Source organism: Syngnathoides biaculeatus, chromosome 4, assembly GCF_019802595.1.
Source record: "Syngnathoides biaculeatus isolate LvHL_M chromosome 4, ASM1980259v1, whole genome shotgun sequence".
Lineage (NCBI taxonomy): Eukaryota > Metazoa > Chordata > Actinopteri > Syngnathiformes > Syngnathidae > Syngnathoides > Syngnathoides biaculeatus.
This window is the reverse complement of record NC_084643.1, coordinates 18,982,937-19,004,934: the sequence shown is the minus strand read 5'-3', so window position 1 is coordinate 19,004,934 and position 21,998 is coordinate 18,982,937. Positions and strand designations below refer to the sequence as shown.

General features: G+C 43.8%; 1 protein-coding gene across 2 annotated transcripts in view; it reads right to left on the bottom strand.

Moving 5' to 3' along the window:
* htr7c (5-hydroxytryptamine (serotonin) receptor 7c) overlaps positions 1–21,405 on the bottom strand; it is a 70,716-nt gene extending 49,311 nt beyond the window's left edge. Inside the window, exons 1-2 of one of the 2 annotated variants that reach the window (XM_061818302.1) lie at positions 21,173–21,405; positions 20,184–20,892 (exon numbers count right to left, since the gene is read on the bottom strand). In XM_061818302.1, coding sequence (XP_061674286.1) covers positions 20,184–20,650 — 467 coding nt within the window. In that variant the 5' untranslated portion in view covers positions 20,651–20,892; positions 21,173–21,405. Of the gene's footprint in view, positions 1–20,183; positions 21,106–21,172 lie in introns of those variants that run through there. The other variant, XM_061818301.1, reaches the window with a different exon arrangement.
* Between the last annotated feature and the right edge of the window lie 593 nt (positions 21,406–21,998).

The window sequence follows — 21,998 nt, the reverse complement described above, 5'->3', positions numbered from 1 at the left end:
CGCCTCACGTTGCTGTCCAGGAGGTGGCGACGTCTCGACAGCCGCTTCTCGTCCGTGTCAGGGATTACCGGTGGCGACCGGTCCGCGGCCGCTCCACGCTCCTGCTTCGTCGGTGACCGGTCCGCGGTCACCCCCCGTTCCTGCTCCGATGGCGACTGGCACGCCCATACGTTCCCATCCACGAGGAGGTGGCGATGGCACCGCTGCCTTCTCACGTTCCCGTCCAGGAGGAGGTGGTTATGGTGCCGCCTCCTTCTTACGTTCCCATCCAGCAGGAGGTGGTGATGGCGCCGCCGCCTTCTCATGTTCCCGTCCAGGAGGAGATGGCGATGGCGCCGCCACCTTCTCACGTTCCCGTCCAGGAGGAGGTGGCAATGGCGCCGCCACCTTCTTACGTTCCTGTCCAGGAGCAGGTGATGATGGCGCTGCCGCCTTCTCATGTTCCCATCCAGGAGGAGGTGGCGATGGCGCCGCCGCCTTCTCACATTGCTGTCCAGGAGGAGGAGGTGGTGATGCCGCCGCCTCACATTGCTGTCCAGGAGGAGGAGGTGGTGATGCCGCCGCCTCGCATTCCTGTCCAGGAGTACCGGCGGCAACCGGTCCGCGCCCGTCCCACGCCCCTGTCTCGATGGCGACAGAAGCTGGGGAGTTCTGATGAGCCACCCGGGACCTGGAGAGACTTCGGGATGGCTGTGATGGTGGCGGTCATGGGTTTGGTCATTCTCTCCGTCATCCTCTTTGCTCCAGTTGGCTTCCAGCCGCTTCATGACCTGGCCTCATTGGTGACCAATCCACGGCTGCCTCCTGACCAAGCCTCGGTGGTGACCAATCCCTGGTCATCTCGCAACCATAGCTTCGGGAGGTCCTTGTCCGGAGCAGTTGCCTGCCTTGGTCTGGTTCCTGTTTCACCGTTTGGTTCCTCACCGAGGTCTTCCACCCGAATCGCCCCGTGGGGATCCTGGTGCTTGGCGTCCAGGTCGTCCTCCTCACCTGTCCACCCGGATGCCTCGCGTTTGGTGGCCTGGATGGCCACCAGACTGGGGTTGGGGGGGGGGCCTTCTCCGGACCCCCTTCCACCCGCCCCTGGATTTGTTAATTTTTGTGTTTCTTTCGTTTGGGCACGTCTGGGAGCCCGTGCCTTAGAGGGGGGGGGGGGACTCTCATGCTCATGGCATCCTGCCCAGCCTGGGCGTGGCCAGCCAATTCGTCGGCACACACCTGCACCTTGTTTCAGCTGATTATGCCCGATACTTATAGGACTCGGTGACGACTGGTCCTCCGCCAGATCATTGAAATTCATGTCCCGTTCCAGCACCCCCGTATCTCTGATCGTATTCCTGTGTGTACCGACCTCCGCCTGTTCTCTGACTGACCCCGTAAGACTGACTCCTTTGACAATTTTTGCCTTCCTGGATTGAGCTCACGTGTACCGACTCCTGCCTCCCTGCTGATCTGCTCTCTACGCCTGACGTCCTGATTACCGCTGCTATACCTGACTGCCTGCCCGATCCCCGACCTTGGATTAATAAACGTTTTTCCCGAATTACCTCTGCACTCCCGTGTCCTCCTGCATTTGGGTCCACCCTCCGTTCCGATGGGTCGTAACACGCTGGTCTACCCTCAGCCCCCCTGAAGATATTTGGGTTGATTTCAAGTGGACACTCAGCCAGGCCTCATCGTCCAATTCAGTGTGTTTCCTCACAATATAGTATAGTGCCGTGAAAAAGTTTGTTCTCTCCTGATTTTTTTTTTTTTTTACAACATGTAGTTTTGAAACGTCAATTCAATGTATTAAGGCACAAAAAAAGTCAAAACCTTTCTGACTCTCTGTGAAAAGGTAACACCCCCCCCCCTCCCCCACTGTCAAATCACAAAGTCACGTTGACTAACCACAAATTTGGGAAAGGTGAGTCTGGAAAAGGTTACAGACCCATTTCCAAGGCGTTGGGGATTGGGGCTCCAGTGGACCACTGTCAGAGATATTGTCCCCAAGTGGAGAAAATTGGGAAAAGTGGCAAACATTCACAGAGTTGAAAAAAATTCTGTGGAATGGTATATAGTTGAATTCTTTGTTCCATCAACAACAGCATTGTCCTGGTCCTGAGGCACCAAAGCAACCCCAGACCATCACACTGCCACTGCCAAGCTTCACTTTTGGCATGATGTCTTTTTTTTTTTTTTTTATCAAATGCTGTGCCATTTTTACGCAAGATGTAATGGGTTAGGGTTACCTTCCAAAAAGTTCAATTTTTGACACGTGAGTCCAGAAAAGGTTTCTTCAAAGTCTAAAAAATTACACATTGTGATTTCTGGAATATTCTTTTTAGATTATCACTCTCACAGTGGACATGCACCTACGATGAAAATTTCAGACCCCTCCATGATTTCTAGGTGTGAGATTTTGCAATATAGCAGGGGGTTGAAATACTTATTTTCTTCACTGTACTTATTGTGGCTTCTGAGGGCACACGGTCTGTCCAAAGAGCTGCTCAGACAGTTCCACACAGCGGTGATCCAATCAGTATTGTGTACCTCCAACACAGTCTGGTTTGGGGCTGCCACAAAAAATGACACACTCCGAGTGCAACGGACAATCAAAACCACTGAACGGACTGTTGGCACCACCCTTGAAGACTTGCACACCACTCGAACTAGGTCCATAGTGGGCAGGATCCTTTCGGACCCTCCACATCCTGGCCACCAGGTCTTCCAGCTTCTTCCGTTGGGTAACCAATACTGATCAGTGCAAGTCAAAACTAGCAAGCATTCAAAAAATTTTCATTAAATTCTTGAAAAAAAACCCTACTATTTTCTGCCTTGCTATGTTGTTGGGACACAACCTTACATCCTGCTGGTCCAAGCAGTATTAGTAATTGTAATATATACTGTAGATTATCGCACAATTCGTGACTTTAAACTGCTCCCTTTGCACAATTGTCATTGCACTTGTCTATAACGGGAACAGCAAATGCGTAAGGGCTGTATAAGCTTAACATAATGTGGAGCATTGACGCACTCTTAACTGCTCTCAATGAAGAAGAGTGCATCTTGCACATCTTTGACTCTTATCAGGAATACTTCTTATTAACTGAATAGCTCTTGTTCTTTGTTCTTGTTAGTTTGTTTGTTCTTTGTTCTGAATGTCTTACCAGGGCGGCACTGACTCCCAGAGACAAATTCCTTGTGTGTTGTTACATATTTGGTCATTAAAGCTGATTCTGAACCGGAGTAATTGGGATATCATTCTCCGCAGTATCAAAGGCTGCATTCACATCTAAAAGTACTAGGACAACACTGACTAGAGTCAGCAGTTGCAGTGCAATGTTTCAAAACTAGATTGGAACATCTCAATAATATTTTATCTATTAATAAAACCATAAACTTGGATAGACAGTTTTTCCCACGATTTTAGAAAAGAAAGGCAATTTGGAGATAGACCTAAAAATCTTTCAAAAAAGTGACATCAATCCCAGCGTTTTTTTGTTGTTGTTGTTGTTGTTGTTGTTGCAAAGGTTGCATAATGGCATGTTTAAAATTTATGGGAACTACTCCTGGAGACAGACAACTATTAATATGTGCAATATATGACTGCCGAAGAGAAGCGAAAACCTCCTTGAAAAGTCAGGAAGGGAAAATATCTGTTGTGTAACCTGAGGGCTTTAAATGATTAACAATTTCCTGCACAAAGAGCGGGGTCACAGGGTCAAAATGGTCTAAAACAATTAAACAAATGGGGAAAAATTCCCAGAAATTTAGTCTTCAACCTTCTTCAAACCCTTCCCACAAGAGTTGCTGTTATGGCTTCAAAGGGTAGACCAACATCATATTAAATCATATGGATTTAGGATGGGATATCAATTAAAATCGTATATACAAAATAGCGTACGTTTATCATCTCCAGCCATGTTCACACATACGTAGTTGGGTGAGAATGAATTGAAAACGGCAACATCAACCAGGAAGAATGGAATGCCTGAAAACATCACTATGCGATGGGTAAATGTAAATACCGTATTGTGCTGTACTACGGGTGTTTAACGTATGGTCCACTGGCCAGAACCGGCCTCTCAGGGGTTCTGAGCCACCCTGTGAGAATAGAACGCATTAACTGCAATTTTTCAATAAGAAGAACTTTTGATCCTAATTTTGTCCATTTGATGGTGCACTGAGTACCACTTAAATATTCTGAAATTGCCCATTACTCAGGATTTGATGCCTAATATTGATAATACTTTTTGACGCCTGATATTGATAAACAAAACAATGTCATGTTTCAAGAGCAAAGTAAGACTACATCATAAAAAAGGCTGTGCCACCTTTGCAGAGTGAAAAATCCGGAGAAATAGTTTAAGACTAACTTATCAAACAGTATCAGTAACCGCTTCAGCTCAAACGGCTCCTTTGCTGGGAGACCCTTTTATGTTGTTTTTTTTTCCCTGCGGTACATCACTGTCATTTATAACTGTTCCTCCCTACTTTCCTTGAAAAGTTGAGGTTGTCAAGATTTCCAGATGGATGTGGAAATTCATGTCAATTTAAAAGGATTTCTACTGTAGACCATAAAAACTTGTTTTAAATGGGTTAATACAGTATGTAAACCCACTGTGATCTGTAGTCTTCCGTGATCAATAAATGAAAACCCTGAGGAATAATGTTAACATTGAAAAAGATTGCACATATCATTTAAAACGGATCAGTAACAAGATAATCATTTATCCGTACATCCATCCATTGATTTTCTGAGCCGGATATCCTCACAACGGTTGCGAGAGTGCTGGAGCCAATCCCAGCTGTCATCGGGCAGGAGGCAGGATACAGCATGGACCAGTTGCCAGCCAATCAGAGGGCACAAAGAGACATACAACAGTCGTACTTGGAATCACACCTAAGGGCAATTTGGAGACTCCAATTTTGGGATCTGTGACGAAACTGGATTGCCCAGAGAAAACCCATGCAGCCACACGGAGAAGATACAAGCGCCACACAGGCTGGGCGAGATTTGAACCCAGATCCTCAAAACTGTAAGGCACTAACAAGTACCCAGTTCAATATTTAATAAATTTGAATATTTTCCATTTTTGAAGCAAAATACAATGGGAACATTAAATTTCATTTAATTATTTAGAGTTTATCAAGCAACAAATACACTTGAGATCACATTGAGGAAAATGCAGCCCCTGAACTAAAATTAGGTTAATACTTGATATGAATGAACTGAAACCAGCTATCGCATTGAAATTGTGCGAAATTACTTACTCATCAGTACAAAGAGCGAGATTTATTTTGGAGAAATGATCATGTTTTAAGAGTAACATGATTTCTTTTTTTACATCTATTTCAGTGGTGCAGGTCATACCATCAAATTAATTATAATAATCATGATATCATAATAATCAATCAATCAAGGTGGCACGGTGGTTCAGCTCGTGAAGTGTTGGCCTCACAGTTCTGAGGTCCAGGGTTCAATCCTGGACCCGCCTGTGTGGAGTTTACATGCTCTCCCTGTGCCTGCGTGGGTTTTCTCCAGGCACTCCGGTTTCCTCCCACGTCACAAAAACATTCAACATTAATTGGACACTCTAAATTGCCCCTAGGTGTGATTGTGAGTGCAGCTGTTTGTTTCGATCTGCCCTGCGATTGACTGGCAACGAGTTCAGGGTGTACCCCGCCTCCTGCCTGTTGACAGCTGGGATAGGCTCCAGCACTCCTCGTGAGCCTCGTAAGGATAAGCGGCAAAGAAAATGATGGGTAATAATCAGTCAAATTAAAACGGAAAAATTACATACAAAGAATGAATCATTTGTATTATTCATACATTATTAAACAAAATTCCATCTGATCATACACAGAGACAACAAAATTAACAGTTTTTGTTTGACAAATACAAAAAAGAAGTCCTTCATCGACCCATATATTTACCATATAGCCTATCCTCAGTAGGTGGCTGGACAAGTCTCAGTAACAAAAAAAGAAGAAAAAAGAAGAAAATAGTTACTTACATTCAACTGAATTCAACATTGTGTCTAACCATCTATTCATTTTCAGTATTTACTTGCAATCAAATATAACATATATGCATCTAACTATATCATTAAAGTTAAGACTGTATTTCCTTCTGAAATCTTAAAATTAACTGACGTTGATTAATTAAAGTTAAGAATGTTACAATATGTTTGACCTTTGAAACTATTTTACATGCACAATTTTTTCCAAGTACATGTGCAATTTGTCTTTGACTTGAGGTTATTTTGGAATTAAAGTCAAACAGGTAGTCTAGCAAGACAGAAACTGCTGCAGTTGGCAGTGCAACGAGCACTTATTAATCATTGACCAGCCAAATGCCATTTTTATTAACTGGCATCTGAAATATTTTCATTGACGTAACTTTCCAAGTTATTCCCACAAGTGCCCAGGCACAAATGAAATTTTATTTAGTTCCCTTTTTGAAGATGAAAACTGTTTTTACGCAGCATGAAATAGTCATAACTGTTTGTTGCATTAACGATGCTTGTGATGGGATTGGGATTCAGGAATTCAAAGTCAATATTATATCACCTAACAAGAACACACACTTTTAGCACATTTTTCAAACATGAATTGCCTTGCTTGAAAATATCCAATCCTTCACAAGGTTGAAGTTGGAAGAGAAAACTGCCCGAGAGCAGAGCTTGGGCATCACATCATATGACCTGAGGATGTGTCAGCGATTTTAGGTTATGTGTCTCGGTGTTCTGGCGGGTGGATATTCCTCAGGTGCACTCTCTGCATGGACAAACTTACTTGCTTCACAATTTAAAAAAAAAAAGATGATTACAGCTTCTTGTTAACGCTGCATATATGCACAAAAGACTGGAAGGTTAAATTTTAAATCAAATATAATTTGGAGATCCTCCCTTGTTTCAATTACCATGCTGAGTGTGACCAAGAGTCAATCTACTTTTACAGTTAAGCGATATTTTTCACTTACTATGGCTTTTCTGAGACATCCAAGAAACTACAGAAAAGCACCATCTCATCCCAATGTTTTGAATAAATCATTCATCTTTGACTTTTAAATTATTGAATGTCTAACAGTACTCACAGGGTAGGTTTAAAAAAAAAAGTAAAGCCAAAACAGATATAAACTTTCTAAGGAGGTGGGTCTGAATACATCTCAATCTTTCCTAAAGTGTATGCAAAGCGCACATGGACACATTATGTTTCTGCTGTGGCTGAAAGAGTACTTTAAATTGCACTGTTTGAATCTAAACTCAAGCAATTGTGGTGATGAATGACTGCTCCTGCAGATCTGTGGGCTTCACAACGATCGATCAGAGTTCATACTTAAATATAAATACCATCAAAGTGTATTTTGGAATCGTTTAGACTGTCAATAACGTGCTAATATAGATGAAGAAGTTTTGGAAAATACAGTGAAGAAAATAAGTATTTGAAGACCCTACTATATTGCAAGTTCTCCCAATTAGAAATCATGGAGGGGTCTGAAATTTTCATCGTAGCTGCATCTCAACTGTGAGGGAGATAATCCAAAGAGAAAAATCCAGAAATCACAATGTATGATTTTTTAACGATTTATTTGTGTGGTACAGCTGCAAATAAGTATTTGAACACCTGTCTATCAGAATTCTGACCCTCAAAGACCTGTTAGTCTGCCTTTAAAAATCCGCCTTCACTCCATGTATTATCCTGAATCAGATGTACCTGTGTGAGGTCGTTAGCTGCAAAAAGACACATGCCCATCACATAGAATCAGTAAGACTCAAACTTGTCACATGGCCAAGACCAAAGAGCTGTCCAAAGACACCAGAGACAAAATTGTACAACTCCACACGGCTGAAAAGGTCACCAGCAAAATTGCCAAGCATCTTGGTGAAAAATCTGCTGTTGGCGCAATCATTAGAAAATGGAAGACGCTAAACATGACGGTCACTCTCAATCGGAGTGGAGCCCCATGCAATATATCACCTCGCGGGTTTTCAGTGATCCTTAGAAAGGTGAGGAATCAGCCCAGGACTACACGACAGGACATGTTCAATGACCTAAGAAGAACTGGAACCACCATTTCCAAGGTGACTGGTGGTAATACACTAAGACGTCATGGTTTGAAATCATGCATGGTACAGAAGGTTCCCCTGCTTAAACCAGCACATGTCAAGGCCCGTCTTAAGTTTGCCATTGACCATGTGGATGATACAGAGGAGTCATGGGAGAAGGTTTTGTGGTCAGATGAGACCAAAATGGAACCTTTTGGTCATAATTCCACTCACCGTGACTGGAGGTAGACGAATGATGAGTTCCATCCCAAGAACACCATACTTACTGTGAAGCATGAGGGTGGTAGCATCATGCTTTGGGGGTGTTTTTCTGCACATGGCACAGGACAACTGTACTGCACTGTATTAAGGAGAGGATGACTGTGGCCATGTATTGTGAAATTTAGGGGAAGAACCTCTTTCCCTCAGTCTGAGCATTGAAGATGTGGTGTGGCTGGGTCTTTCAACATGACAATGATCCGAAGCTGGGTGGTCCCAGCTCTTTTCAAATCATTGACCAAGACCTGTCGCGTAATCCTGGGCTGATTCCTCACCTTTCTAAGGATCATTGAGACCCCACAGGGTGATATCTTGCATGGAGCTCCACTCCGATTAAGATTGATCGTTATGTTTAGCTTCTTCCATTTCATAATGATTGCTCCAACAGTGGACCTTTTTTCACCAAGCTGCTTGGCAATCTCGCCGGTGACCTTTTCAGCCATGTGGAGTTGTACAATTTTGTCTCTGGTGTCTTTGGACAGCACTTTGGTCTTGGCCAAGTGACAAGTTTGAGTCTTACTGATTGTATGTGATGGGCAGGTGTCTTTATGCAGCTAACGACCTCACACAGGTACATCTGATTCAAGATAATACATGGAGTGAAGGTGGATTTTGCCAGTCAATCACAAGGCCCATATAAACAAATACCATTCACACACACATTCACAGCTACAGACAATCTAGAGATTTCATTTAACGTACCATGCATGTTTTGGGGATGTGGGAGGAAACCGGAGTGCCCAGAGAAAACCCATGTAGGGACAGGGAGAACATGCAAGCTCCACACAGTCGGTGCCGGGATTTGAAACACAGTCCTCAGAACTGTACTGGAATCTATCCCATCTGACTTGGGGAGAAAAAGGTGCTCTGGACTGATGATCAGTAAATTACAGGGTCCACAACCAGTCACACTCCCATTTACCACTATGGACAATTGAAAGTCCTCAGTTAACCTGTGTGTATTTTTGTGTATCTATTACAACCCGTTGTAATAGAAATTCATGTTCGCAGATCACCATTTTGTTTAATAATGCTGTATATGAACTATACGTTACGGCCCAACGTATTTTTCTGATTTCGACCAGAATAGCTGACAAGTGTTTCTGTATGAACAACTGTGCATGCTGATACTTGTCTGTGCTTAACTGTCTAATTGTTTGTACGAGGGAGGTCCCGATACTATTTTTTCCCTTGAAATCCAATTGTCATGTTCCTGCCGGTCCAGCCCTGGCTGTGCGGTTCCCCGCACAGCTGCTCTGATCAGGAGGCACACTCCTGCGCCTCCTCGGCAGTGATTACCCCAGTGTATATATGGAACCCAGTGGACGGTCGGGCTTTCGCCAGATCGTCGCAACTCATGCCACGTTCCTGCACTTCCGTATCTCTGATCATAAACCTGTGTACCGACCTCCGCCTGTTCTCCGACCGACCCCGTAAGCTTGACTCCTTTGACACCCCTGCCTGCCCGCGGATCTGCTCTCTACGCCCGACGTCCTGACTACCGCTGCTGCACTTGACTGTCTACCTGATTCCCAACCTTGGAACGAATAAACACTTTTCCCAAAATGCCTCTGCATCTCCGGACTCCTGCATTTGGGTCCTCCTCCGTCTCGATGGGTCGTGACACCAATACTAAATTTGCAACCTTGAGTTTGGGTTGAGACCAATATTGGGCCACATTGCCACTATCTGTAAGGAAGATTCATTTGCTTTTTCTTGCGACCCGGTTAATTGGATATGTTCAGTTGAATTTAGGATATGTCTTTCTTGAAGCTGTGGCTCATTAAGGTAGAGGAGGAGGTCATCCAGTGATCATTTGAATGCTGGTCACGATTGTCAAGCACGTGTCGTTGGGCAAGACACTGAATCCCGATTTGCTGCCCAGTGGGGCTGGCTGCGCCTTGCATAGCAGCAGCCATCCATTGGTATAAGAATGTAGGGGTGAGTGGTTGAATGTGAGGCTTTGTAAAGCTTTTTGAGCACTGTGATGGTGTCGATAAAGCGCTATACAGTATAAGTGCAGTTCATCCATCGTTTACCATTTAGAAGACCTGCTTAGTGTTAATAAAGCCGCAATCTCGCAACATATGAGACTAAATAGTTTATAGCCGACTTTGGAAGTGTTATAATACTCATCTAGCCGTTAATTTTTAAAAACTCTCTTTTCTGAGTTGAGTGATCTTTCCTTTTTGACACAGCGCCATTCATTCATCACCTCATTATGTCACCTGATCAGAACTACAGTACCATAATAATGAGTGTAGACTATAGACAGTAACAGTTGCATATGTTGGAAAATTATACCCGCATGTCGATGCCTGCCATTTGAAAATATCCATTTGATCGTAATTAAGGAACTTAAAGTGGGACTGACATCCCTATAAACATTCTAAAATAGATATTGTAATGAAAAATACATATAATAGTATTCACTTCAATGTCTATATGAAAAAAAAAAGTGACCGCAGAGCCCGTCATCCATGCACAAAGTTGCGCAATTGAGTGTCCCTCGACATCCAAGTGGTCGCCATACTAGTCGCGTCCTCTGTCCTCGTCATTTCCGCCGTTGACGTGCAGTGCCTGCTGCTATGGAAGCCGAACAACAGAGATATTCTGATTTTTCCGACGCCCCTTCTGATACCGAAGCTCTTTTCGAAAAGGACAACACCACACAATCGAGTGAAGTTACCGGGGCAAGATGACACTATTGTTTCGAGCCCTCAGGGCAATATTACACTATTGTTTCGAGCCATATTCAGATGATATCCGATCACAGCCAAACCGCATCCCATCCCATCCACTCCCACGGCGGGGATGAGCCATCGCGGCTCATCCCAGCCGTCCGCTTTGGCTTATGACAGAGCCGAGCGGTGCTGCTTTAGGGGGTGGTCGCAGTCGAGCTGGGGCGCTTATGTGCGCACGCGACTGAGTAACGCATCCTCGGCTGGCTTCTTCAGAGCAGCCCCCGTCGCAAAGACCGACTTGCAGCCTTCGCAGAAGCTGTGACCACCGAACACGGCCCTCAGTTTTGGGCCTGTGGTGGCATATAAGGGGGAGGTGGAGCCGAGCTATGTTGGTTTTAGGGGTATGTTCAAAGTCGCCGCAGTCCGCGATGAACACTACCGAGACATTGTTGGCTGGGCGACGCGCACATCGACACATTTCATACGCGGATCTTTTGCTACGTTATGAGAGAGACTAATTACGTGGTCCGCCCCAAACTATTTTTTTTTTTTGGAGCTGTATACACACCTACCTGTTATTTGGAACCCACGAAGCTCTCGTCCTCTGCACCCATGCAATCCATTTTTCACAACGAACAGGGTCTCTTTCAAACTTATGAAGGGTAATTCCATTCTCCTGAGTGTTCAAGCAATGTCCAGCAATGCAATGAGCCAGCATTTTGGCTAACACGAAGGAACAACGAGCTACCTTCCCGGAGGTAAAACTAATAGAATCAAACAAATCCATGAGGGGGCGCCGCTGTCCTTCCTGCTTCTTCTCGAAAACAAATCCCTGAGAAGATTTTCATGGTGGGAGTTACAAAAAGCTGTATACGTCAAAATCAGATTTTGTGGTGAAAAAACACATGGGATTGGACATTGGATGTGGGTTTTTCATTAATAATGTACCAAAAAAATCATCCGTTTGACAACACTTGACCTTTAAAAGACTTGGCTGAACAAGCCGGCTGTTTTACAAACCCGTCTTTTATGCCGTGTTGTCGCTAACCTTACAAGGTTGTAAAAGTAACAAGCTCAATTCTTAACTGTAAGAAGAAGGAGAAAGTACAGATATTTGTGTTAAAATTTACTAAAAGTAAAAAGGTCACTCAAAAAAAAAATACTTAAGTAAAGTACAGATATCTGAAAAATTTCCTTAAGTACACCTTAATTCTTGACACCTCTATCAGGGTCATAGGGAAAAGGAGGCTCGCATTGCTGACTTTTGGGTGAAAGGATTTAATTGGTTCCTGTAACCCTTGTGCGGATGAGCGGCTCTGAAAATGGATGGATGGATAGATTCAGGCAGTTTAGTGCTAGCAGTACATTGTACCAACTGGTTAGATTGTTGGCTTCACAGTTTTGAGGACCGGGGTTTAAATCCCAGCCCCACCGGTGTGGAGTTTCCATGTTCTCACTGTGTCTGTGTGTATTTTTCCCAGGCACTGCAGTTTCCTCACACATCCCAAAAAAATGCACTAAATGGAGACTCTAAATTGCCCCTAGGTGTGATTGTGAGTGCGACTGTTCTCTGTCTCCATGTGCCTTGCGATTGGCTGGCAACTAATTCGTGGTGTACCCCGCCTCCTGCCCAATGATAGCTGGGATAAGCTCCAGAAATCACGCAACCCTTGTGAGGATAAGCAGATAAGAAAATGGATGGATGGAGTTTAGTGATTATAATGCGTTTGCCCCCTGGTGGTAACCTAACTGTTAGACCTTCAAGTGGATATGCAGCACCGCCTGCTTATAATTGTAGAACTCATCACTGACCAGGCTAATTCCATTGAGTTTCTTTCGGCTTGTCCTGTTAGGACGCAGATGAACGCTCATATTTGTTTGGCATAGTTTTTACGCCGGATGCCTTTCCTGACACAACCCCTCTTGGGGAGCAGAGGCTCCAGTGAAATACAAAGTCGTGACCTCTAGTTTACCAAACCAATGCTCTAACCACTGAGTTTCGGCGCCTCCAGGCTAATTCCATTCCAACAGCGAAAATTGGGATCACGTTGTGGATCAGTTGGTTCAGTGGGTCACCCAGTGTCCGAAGGGTCACCAGTTTGAATCTTGGCTCTGTCTGTCTGTATGTTGAAGTGTCCTTCGGCAACACACTGAAACCTAACTTACCCGCACTGGACCTGACATCGCCTTGCATGGCATCAGTTGGCCATTGGTGTATGAATGTGTGTGTGAATGGTTGAATGTGAAACTTTGAAGTGTGCTCTGGGGAGTGTTATGGTGTAGATCAGTGATTCCCAAACAGTGTGCCTGGGTACATTAGTGTGTCGTGAGCGCTTTTCAGGTGTGCCATAGGAAGTTATCCAATTTTATGTAATTGCTAAAAAAAACATTTATTCCAAGAAATAATTTTTGGTGACACTTACTTTTGTTGGTGTGCCGTGGGATTTTTCAAAAATAGGTGCCTTGGCTCTATAAAGGTTGGAAATCACTGGTGTAGATAAAGTGCTATATGAGTGTAGTCTATTTAACATTTAATTATGCGGCCCTATTGTAGCAGTTCATTAATTCCATACATGCAACACACTGATTTTCAAGATAAAAGTAAATAAAAAGAAATATCTGCAGTGTTATCCTAACTTAATATGTCAAAACTGTTTTGTGGCTCCCCTTATTTATTTATCTGTTTGTTTGTTTGTTTGTTTGTTTGTTTGTTTGTTTGTTTGTTGTTTGTTTGTTTGTTTGTTTGTTTGTTTGTGTTTGGGGGTCACTCACAGTGGGTAGAGCAAATTCCACCATTACCCGTCATGGTTAAGGTTGCCGAACCTCGACATTAGTGACTCCAAATGTGAAATACATTGCCTAATTAAATGAGCACCCATGTTCATAGTTTCCTGTTGTTTTATTATTCAATGTTGGTTATTCATTCTCTTATGTCGAAGGGTCTTAATAGTACAAAATACGGCAAATATGATGTAAAAAAATTTTCAACAATAACACTTTAGGGTTTTTTGTTATTTGATGGTTTGGGCCCCATTTCCATGATACAGACAATTTAATCTGTAATCCCTTCCCTATATCCACAGCACTATCAGAAAGTAGAGTTTCAATTAAATATGTATGGAGTTGGTGGCACGGTGGTTAAGCTGGTAAAGTGCCGGCCTCATAGTTCTGAGGACCCGGGTTTGATCCCAGCCCTGCCTGTGTTTGCATGATCTCCTGCGTGGGTTTTCTCCAGGTACTCTGGTTTCCTCCCACATCCCAAAAACAGGCAACATTAATTGGACACTCTAAATTGCCCCTAGGCATAGGCTGTTTGTCTCCATGTACAATGTGATTGGCTGGAAACCAGTCCAGGGTGTACCCTGCCTCCTGCCCTTTAACAGCTGGGATAGGCTTCAGCACTCCCCACGACCCTCGTGAGGATAAGCGGCAAAGAAGATGGATGGATGGATGATGGATGGATGGATGGATGGATGGATGGATGGATGGATGGATGATGGATGGATGGATGGATGGATGGATGGATGGATGGATGGATGGATGGATGGATGTGCGTGGGGGAGTCATTATTATAGGAGATACAATTTCTCACCCACATTGAGATCTCAAGTATTTTACACACAAATTTCTCATCACAAACAAAGTATAGTATGCTTTATACATGGACCCATAGTACCATGCAAACTTCCCCCACTGGACAATAACCACTTCTCAGCTTTGATTTACAGATACTCTGTCTAATCATCACTTTTAACAGTTTTTTCTTTTAGTCATGGCCTTCTGGCACATATGTTACAACATACTGTGTATTTGAAAAGTCTGCAATACCATCATGACGCATTCCAGCTCAATAAAATCCATCCATCCATTTTCTCAACCACTTATCCTCACAAGGGTCGCGGGAGTGCTGGAGCCTATCCCAGCTGTCAACGGGCAGGATGCAGGGTACACCCTGAACTGGTTGCCAGCCAATCACAGGGCACATAGAGACAAACAGCAGCACTCACAATCACACCTAGGGACAATAAAGAGTGTCCAATTAATGCATGTTTTGGGGTTCTGGGAGGAAATCGGAGTGCCCGGAGAAAACTCACACGGGGAGAACATGCAAACTCCACACAGGCGGGTCTGGCTACCTGTAGCCCCTTGGGGAAAAGACATTATTGTTTCATTATTTATGTGGTGCAGCTTCATTGCTAATAATCCATCCATTCATCATTTTCTATACTGCTTTTTCTCACTAAGGTCATGGGTATACCCACGACAGTTAATTGTAGGCAAGAGGCAGGGTACACCTTGAACTGGTCGCCACCCAATTCCAGGGCAAATAAAAAGAACCATTAACACCAATGAGCACTTTTGAGGCTTCATTTAACCTATCATGCATGTTTTTGAAATGTGGGAGGAAACCGGAGTATTCGTAGAAACCCCACACAGCCATGGGACGAACATGCAAATTCCACACAGGCAAGGCCAGATTCAAACCCAGAACTGTTATGTGAGGTGGATGTGCTAATCAATCGACCACCATCCCACCTTTGGTAATATATGTACTTACTTTAAGGTTACCTGGTGCCGATTGCAAAGGCTTGCAGTGTGCCCTTGCCCATTCACGAGGCAGCATATTCACAGATTTTGCTCTCAAGGTTGTCTTTCATAATGTACTGTATTTTCTTGACCACAATCTGCATTTAGAAGTCTTATATTCTTTTCAAAATTGAAGGGGACCTTGTAATATGGCACTCCTTACGTGCATGCTGACTTACAAAGTTTACTAAGTGTTCATCTGTGCTTTGTGGAATGAAGAAGACCTCATTCCTACATTTACAATGTTAGTATGCATGCATTTTAGCATGTATGCAAGTTACCATATGACATCACACATGACATAATAAGGGGCAATGGCAATGGCAACTTTCCATTTGAATGAAAAAGTTCTTGGCCCAGACTCTTCCAGCGTAGGCAAGTCATTACTCAAGATGTTGTACACACTCAAGGTGTCAAGTTGAAACTAAAATGATCACACCCCAGCAACCAGAATAGCATAACTAGCAAATACTAAAACAAATACAAATATAATTGAAGAAATGATTGACACAATACATGCACTTTTAACACTACTTATATCCGCATGTTTTGTGGCAATAAGGAGGTATTTAGTGCAGTAAAGCAGGCTGGGAGCATGCTGAGAGAATCTAAATAGAGTTTAAAGGGTATGTTTTGTCTCAATTATTTCTTCAGCTATTATTTTACCATGCAAAAGCGCGCACGCATTCGCGCAATGCTGAGGAAGCACAGTGTTAATGGAAGACTCTCCCCAAAATGTATATGTACAAGAAACCCTCCAATGTGAAGTAATATTATTATTACATATATTTTTGACATTAAAACAAACTAAAGAACATTTTTGAAATCTAAGCAAAATCTGGATATGTGCCAGCTTTCACAGCCAGACCCGGAAGAAATGTCCTTGACCCCTTGAAGTCGCCGGTGCTCAGCATTACAGACCCTTCGTTCTAGCTAAGACAAGATGCCGACGTGTTGTGCACCAAACTGAAACAAAAGTGAGAAAACACATCCAAATTTGTCCTTCTTTAACCTCCCGTGGGGTTAACCTGACAGGATAAAGCTGTGGCTGTCATAGTTGAGGCTCGTTCATCAGCTGGGGAAATTTGCACGCATCTAATCATTACTGGTTATTAGCCGCTTAGATAGAGCCTCTCGTGCCGGTACTGTATAAGCAACAACATACAGTACTTTAGGAAGCGGCACAGTGGCGCAGCTGTGAAGTGTTGGCCTCACAGTTATGAGGACAATCAAGTTCAATCTCAGACCTCGGTGTGTGGAGTTTGCATGTTCTTCCCGTGTCTGCATGTGTGTAACCTGCCTCCTGCCCGTTGACAACTGGGATAGGCTCCAGCACTCCCGTGGCTCTCGTGTGGCTAAGCAGCTAAGAAAATCGATGGATGGATATATACGTGTATTCACTTTAGGGAAGTCCCTTTTTTTTTTTGCATTTTATATTCCAGATATAAATAAATCATTAGATGGTCCTATGCCATACTCAGAAAATAAGGTCGCATTTTTGATAAACCTTCAACATAGCCCATATCATTCATATAGCTCACCTAGCATTCACATAGGATTCCAAGACCGTTAAAAATGTGTACTCACTGATTTTGCACAAGATGTACAAATGGTCCTTTCATGGATCATAAATAAATTATGTAAAACTATCTATTCTCTAGTATCTATGATGTGTAGACATGTTGATCGTGATCCAAGTTCATTCCGATATGCTCCAGTTTCTGTTTGGAAGTTTTCAAACTCACGACAACAATGGCATTCCGCCACAGTTGCCATTAGGTCACAAAGAGACCATGAACACCAGTCTTTCGAAACAAGCCTGTCTGCAAGATCTCCGAGGTCCATGTTATGCTCTTCTGTCAGCGTAACGCCCCTCTCCAATATGTCAAGCTGTATGTATTCTGGCTCAAACGTTCGAACATTGTACGCTGTTATTTTTGTTTTGTTTGCTCAATGGGGGAGTAGTAATAGCACGGAGCATTGACTCACTGTTACGCTTGCTTTATTGGCTCTTAGCACACAACACTTCCCGGCTACTATTTACGGCAATGCGCGCATGCCAAATCATTTTTTTTTTTGTCATCTCTGCTAATATTCCCGTGTTTTGCAATGCAAGATACCATCATGAAGTTTGATCTCGTTATGTACAAGAGACTGTGAATTAACGAGGACTGAGAAGAAAATGGCGGCAACATGTGCTGGGGACGGAATAAAAATATTTTGGAAAGAAAAAAAACTACCGACCGACCCTACTTCTGAAATGTAGGAAATCAAAACCACGAAATTTTTTGGGCCTTACTAGGTTCGCCAGGCAATGACTTATTCACAGAGGATAAGAAAGTTTTTAATTTTTTTCTGTGGTTTAATAAATTGAATTCTCATTTGAAAACTGCATTTTGTATTTTCATGGGTTGTCTCTGAGTGATATTAAAATTAGTTTGATGAGTTGAAACTGTTGTGTGTGTGATAGAAAAAGATGAAGTCAAGAATGGGGAGAATACTTTTTCACAGCAATGTACATTTCTAGAATCTTTACCAACCCACTCATTCATTATATTTCCATGCAAGATCAAATTGACCATTGCTATTCTATCATGGATTAATTGGAGACTCTAAATTGCCCCTGTGTGATTGTGAGTGCGACTGTTGTCTGTCTCCATGTGCCCTGTGATTGGCTGGCAACCAGTTCAGGGTGTACCCTGCCTCCTCCCCATTGACAGCTGGGATAGGCTCCAGCACTCCTGCGACACTTGTGAGGATAAGTGGCTCAGAAAATGGATGGATGGATGGATGGATGGATGGATGGATGGATGGATGGATGGATGGATGGATGGATGGATGGATGGATGGATGGATGGATGGATGGATGGATGGATGGATGGATGGATGGATGGATGGATTGACTATCATGCCTTAGAATTTCCCCTGTGAGCCCTTCTGTGATTCATGTGAAATCTATTCTGATTTGTTTCTTTGTGTTTACTGCTTAACAGAAACAGTCTAAGATCGTTCATGACTGGTGTGCTGTCGGTGGTTTAGAAGCTTGGATTTTTCCTGTTATATTGGGCCTATCTGCTCAATCGTGTGTGTGTATTCTTTTAATGAGTATGAACAATTCTTATCCCATGCAATCGTATTCATTACTATTGAGCCCGATCACATAATTCCGGCCAAGTATTCTAGAACGTATACTGGATAATTCTTCCCAAGTTAATAGTAACTATATGCTGTTTTGGAGTATTAAAGACAAGAAAAATCTATCCTGGCGGCAAGATGGTTGGCCTCACAGTTCTGAGGACCCGGGTTTGATCCCAGCCCCGCCTGTGTGGAGTTTGCATGTTCTCCCCATACCTGCGTGGGTTTTTTTCCGGGAACTCTGGTTTCCTCCCACATCCCAAAAACATGCAACATTAATTGGATACTAAATTGCCCCTAGGTGTGATTGTGAGTGCAGCTGGTTCTCTCCACGTGCCCTGCGATTGGCTGGAAACCAGTTGAGGGTGTACGCCGCCTCCTGCCCTTTAACAGCGGGATAGGCTCCAGCACTCCCCGCGACCCTTGTGAGGATAATTCTTATTGAAAATGGATGGATGGATGGATGGATGGATGGATGGATGGATGGATGGATGGATGGATGGATGGATGGATGGATGATGGATGGATGGATGGATGGATGGATGGATGGATGGATGGATGGATGGATGGATGGATGGATGGAAAATCTATCCCACAAGCTAAAGTCTCCATTATGTTCAGTGGTTCCATTACATGACGAGTGGAGCTCACACTCTGACTGAAGAATGACTTTCCACAAATCCTGAACAAATCACACACAGTTCTGTGACCTTCTCAGACACGCAAGTACTGTACTTTTGTTCACATTCACATATTTGTCTGACAGTGTTACTAGATTTGATTTTAAATTTGTATTGGATAATCTTATGGCAGAACTGAATAAATACTAATATCTTGACTTTTTCACAGAGGGGAGAGTAGAATCAATTGTCAAAAGCAAACCAAATATAATTATACAGTTTCCCAATTATTACTGCTGATAGCAACTCCGTCATGCTGCACTTTCAGCCATTTTAATTCAATTGTTTTGTCAGTTAAAAAAAAAAAAAACTACATTGATGTATGCAGTAAGTGGGAAAAAAATATATAATTTGATGGCACTACATCAATTCAACAAAGTCATATAAGGCAATTGCAACCCATACATAAATTGGAAATGCAGGTGGGACCGGTGCCCTTTATATAAATGTAGGACAGTGGAAAATGATGTCTCAAAATCCTGGCAGTTGGTTCTAAATGCCTGATTAAACACTCCCCATGTTCTCGTCGAGCAGATTAATTAAGTGTGCCACAAATAATTCACAATCTGCGCGCGCAATTGCTGCTCCGTTGACTGTAACCAATAATAAATATCAGCTGATCAGGACTTTTGCATGAAAAAGGATGGATTAGACCCGACGGTTCAGTATTTGATATGGCAGATGAATTTAGAGCGTTAGCTGTTCATTGATGTCATCTAGTAACTCTCGAAAATATATGACTCTAAAAGAAAGAGGCGCGCAAATTAGATTGAACGCTATCCTACCTGTCCACGCTGATCACACACAGGGTCATAATGGAGGCAGTGCAGCACATGACATCCATGCCGATGAATATGTTGCAAAAGACCTCGCCAAAAAGCCACTTGCCCCCAGTGAGGTCGGTCACTATTACAAACGGCATCACCACGATGGCCACGGAGAGGTCGGCAACGGCTAGAGAAACCAGGAGGTAGTTTGAGGGTTGTCTTAATTTCTTCACCACGCATACCGCAATGACGACCAGCGTGTTCCCCATTACGGTGACCGCTGTGATGACTGCCAGCAGCACTCCGATGATAATCTTCTCCGGGCGCCGGAATACCAACAGCTGCTCCCCGCACGACTCATTCCGCGTGGTTGTGGGACCCATGTTATCCAAGACGTTGTAAAGAAGCTGAAAAGTGCCATTGATCACTTCACAAAGCTCCTCTTTCTTGTTCAAAGGGAGCTCAGTGCCTGAAGTGTTGAACATCACGACAACGCGACCACTGAATTAAATAAAGGGACGACTCGCAAGCGCACTCCAAGGCGCATATTTGGATGGCTGTGACCTGCTTTCCAGTCCGACTCGGTGCTTTCACTTCCAGCCAGTTGCACTTTCACTCCATCAGGACCGGAGTCTTCCAAGCCTGGGCTACCGGTGTCTTCATTTCGGTGTCAACATGGTCCGTCTAGCGGAGTGCATGACCTTGCTCCGCGCCTCCACAGGGTCACCTCAAGGCCAAAGTAACACAATGCGAAAGAAAAAGTGAAGAGCTGCTTTCATGTGCATCACGTGACCTACGTCACTTCGCTACACAAAATCATGGTCACAAAGCGCCTTAAAGTGTTGCTCTCCCTGCGTCTAGACGTCTCTCTGCCTGCCTGCCAACTCGCCTTGCTCTCTCTCTCTCGCTCGCTCTCGCTCTCTCTCTCAATCACGGCTTGATTCATGTGATAACAAAAGAGCGCGTTCATAGGGAAGTGAAAAAAATGTGGCAGCGAGTAAAGATACCTTCACATGCATGCATTCCAGCACCTCCAACCCCCCAAGCCCGATGCGGCACGGTGGCTCAGCTGCTGGAAAACGTTGGTCTCACAGTTCTGAGGTCCGGAGTTCAATCCTGGACCCGCCTGTGTGGAGTTTGCATGTTCTCCCCATGCCTGCGTGGGTTTCCTCCACGCACTCCGGTTTCCTCCCATATCCCAAAAACATGCAACATTAATCGGAGACACTCAATTGCCCCTCGGTGTGATTGTGAGTGTGGCTGTCTGTCTCTATGTGCCCTGCAATTGGCTGGCAACCAGTTCAAGGTGTATCCCACTTCCTGCCCATTGACAGCTTGGATAGGCTCCAGCAGTCCCGCAACCCTTGTGAGGATAAGCGGTTAAGAAAACGGATGGATGGATGGATGGATGGATGGATGGATGGATGGATGGAGATATATATACAATGAAAAAAATAAATATTTGAACACCCTGCTATATTGCCAGTTCTCCTACTTCGAAATCATGGAGGGGTCTGAAATTTTCATCGTAGGTGCATGTCCAATGTGAGAGAGATAATCTAAAAAGAAAAATCCAGAAATCACAATGTATGATTTTTTTAATGATTTATTTGTGTGATACAGCCACAAATAAGTATTTGGAGACCTGAGAAACCCGATGTTAATATTTGGTACAAGGTCAAACGTTTCCTGTAGTTGTTCACCAGGTTTGCACATACTGCAGGAGGGATTTTGGCCCACTCCTCCACACAGATCTTCTCTAGCTCAGACAGGTTTCTGGGCTGCTGCTGAGAAGCACAGAGTTTCATAGTGGAATGATGACCAAAAAGTTCC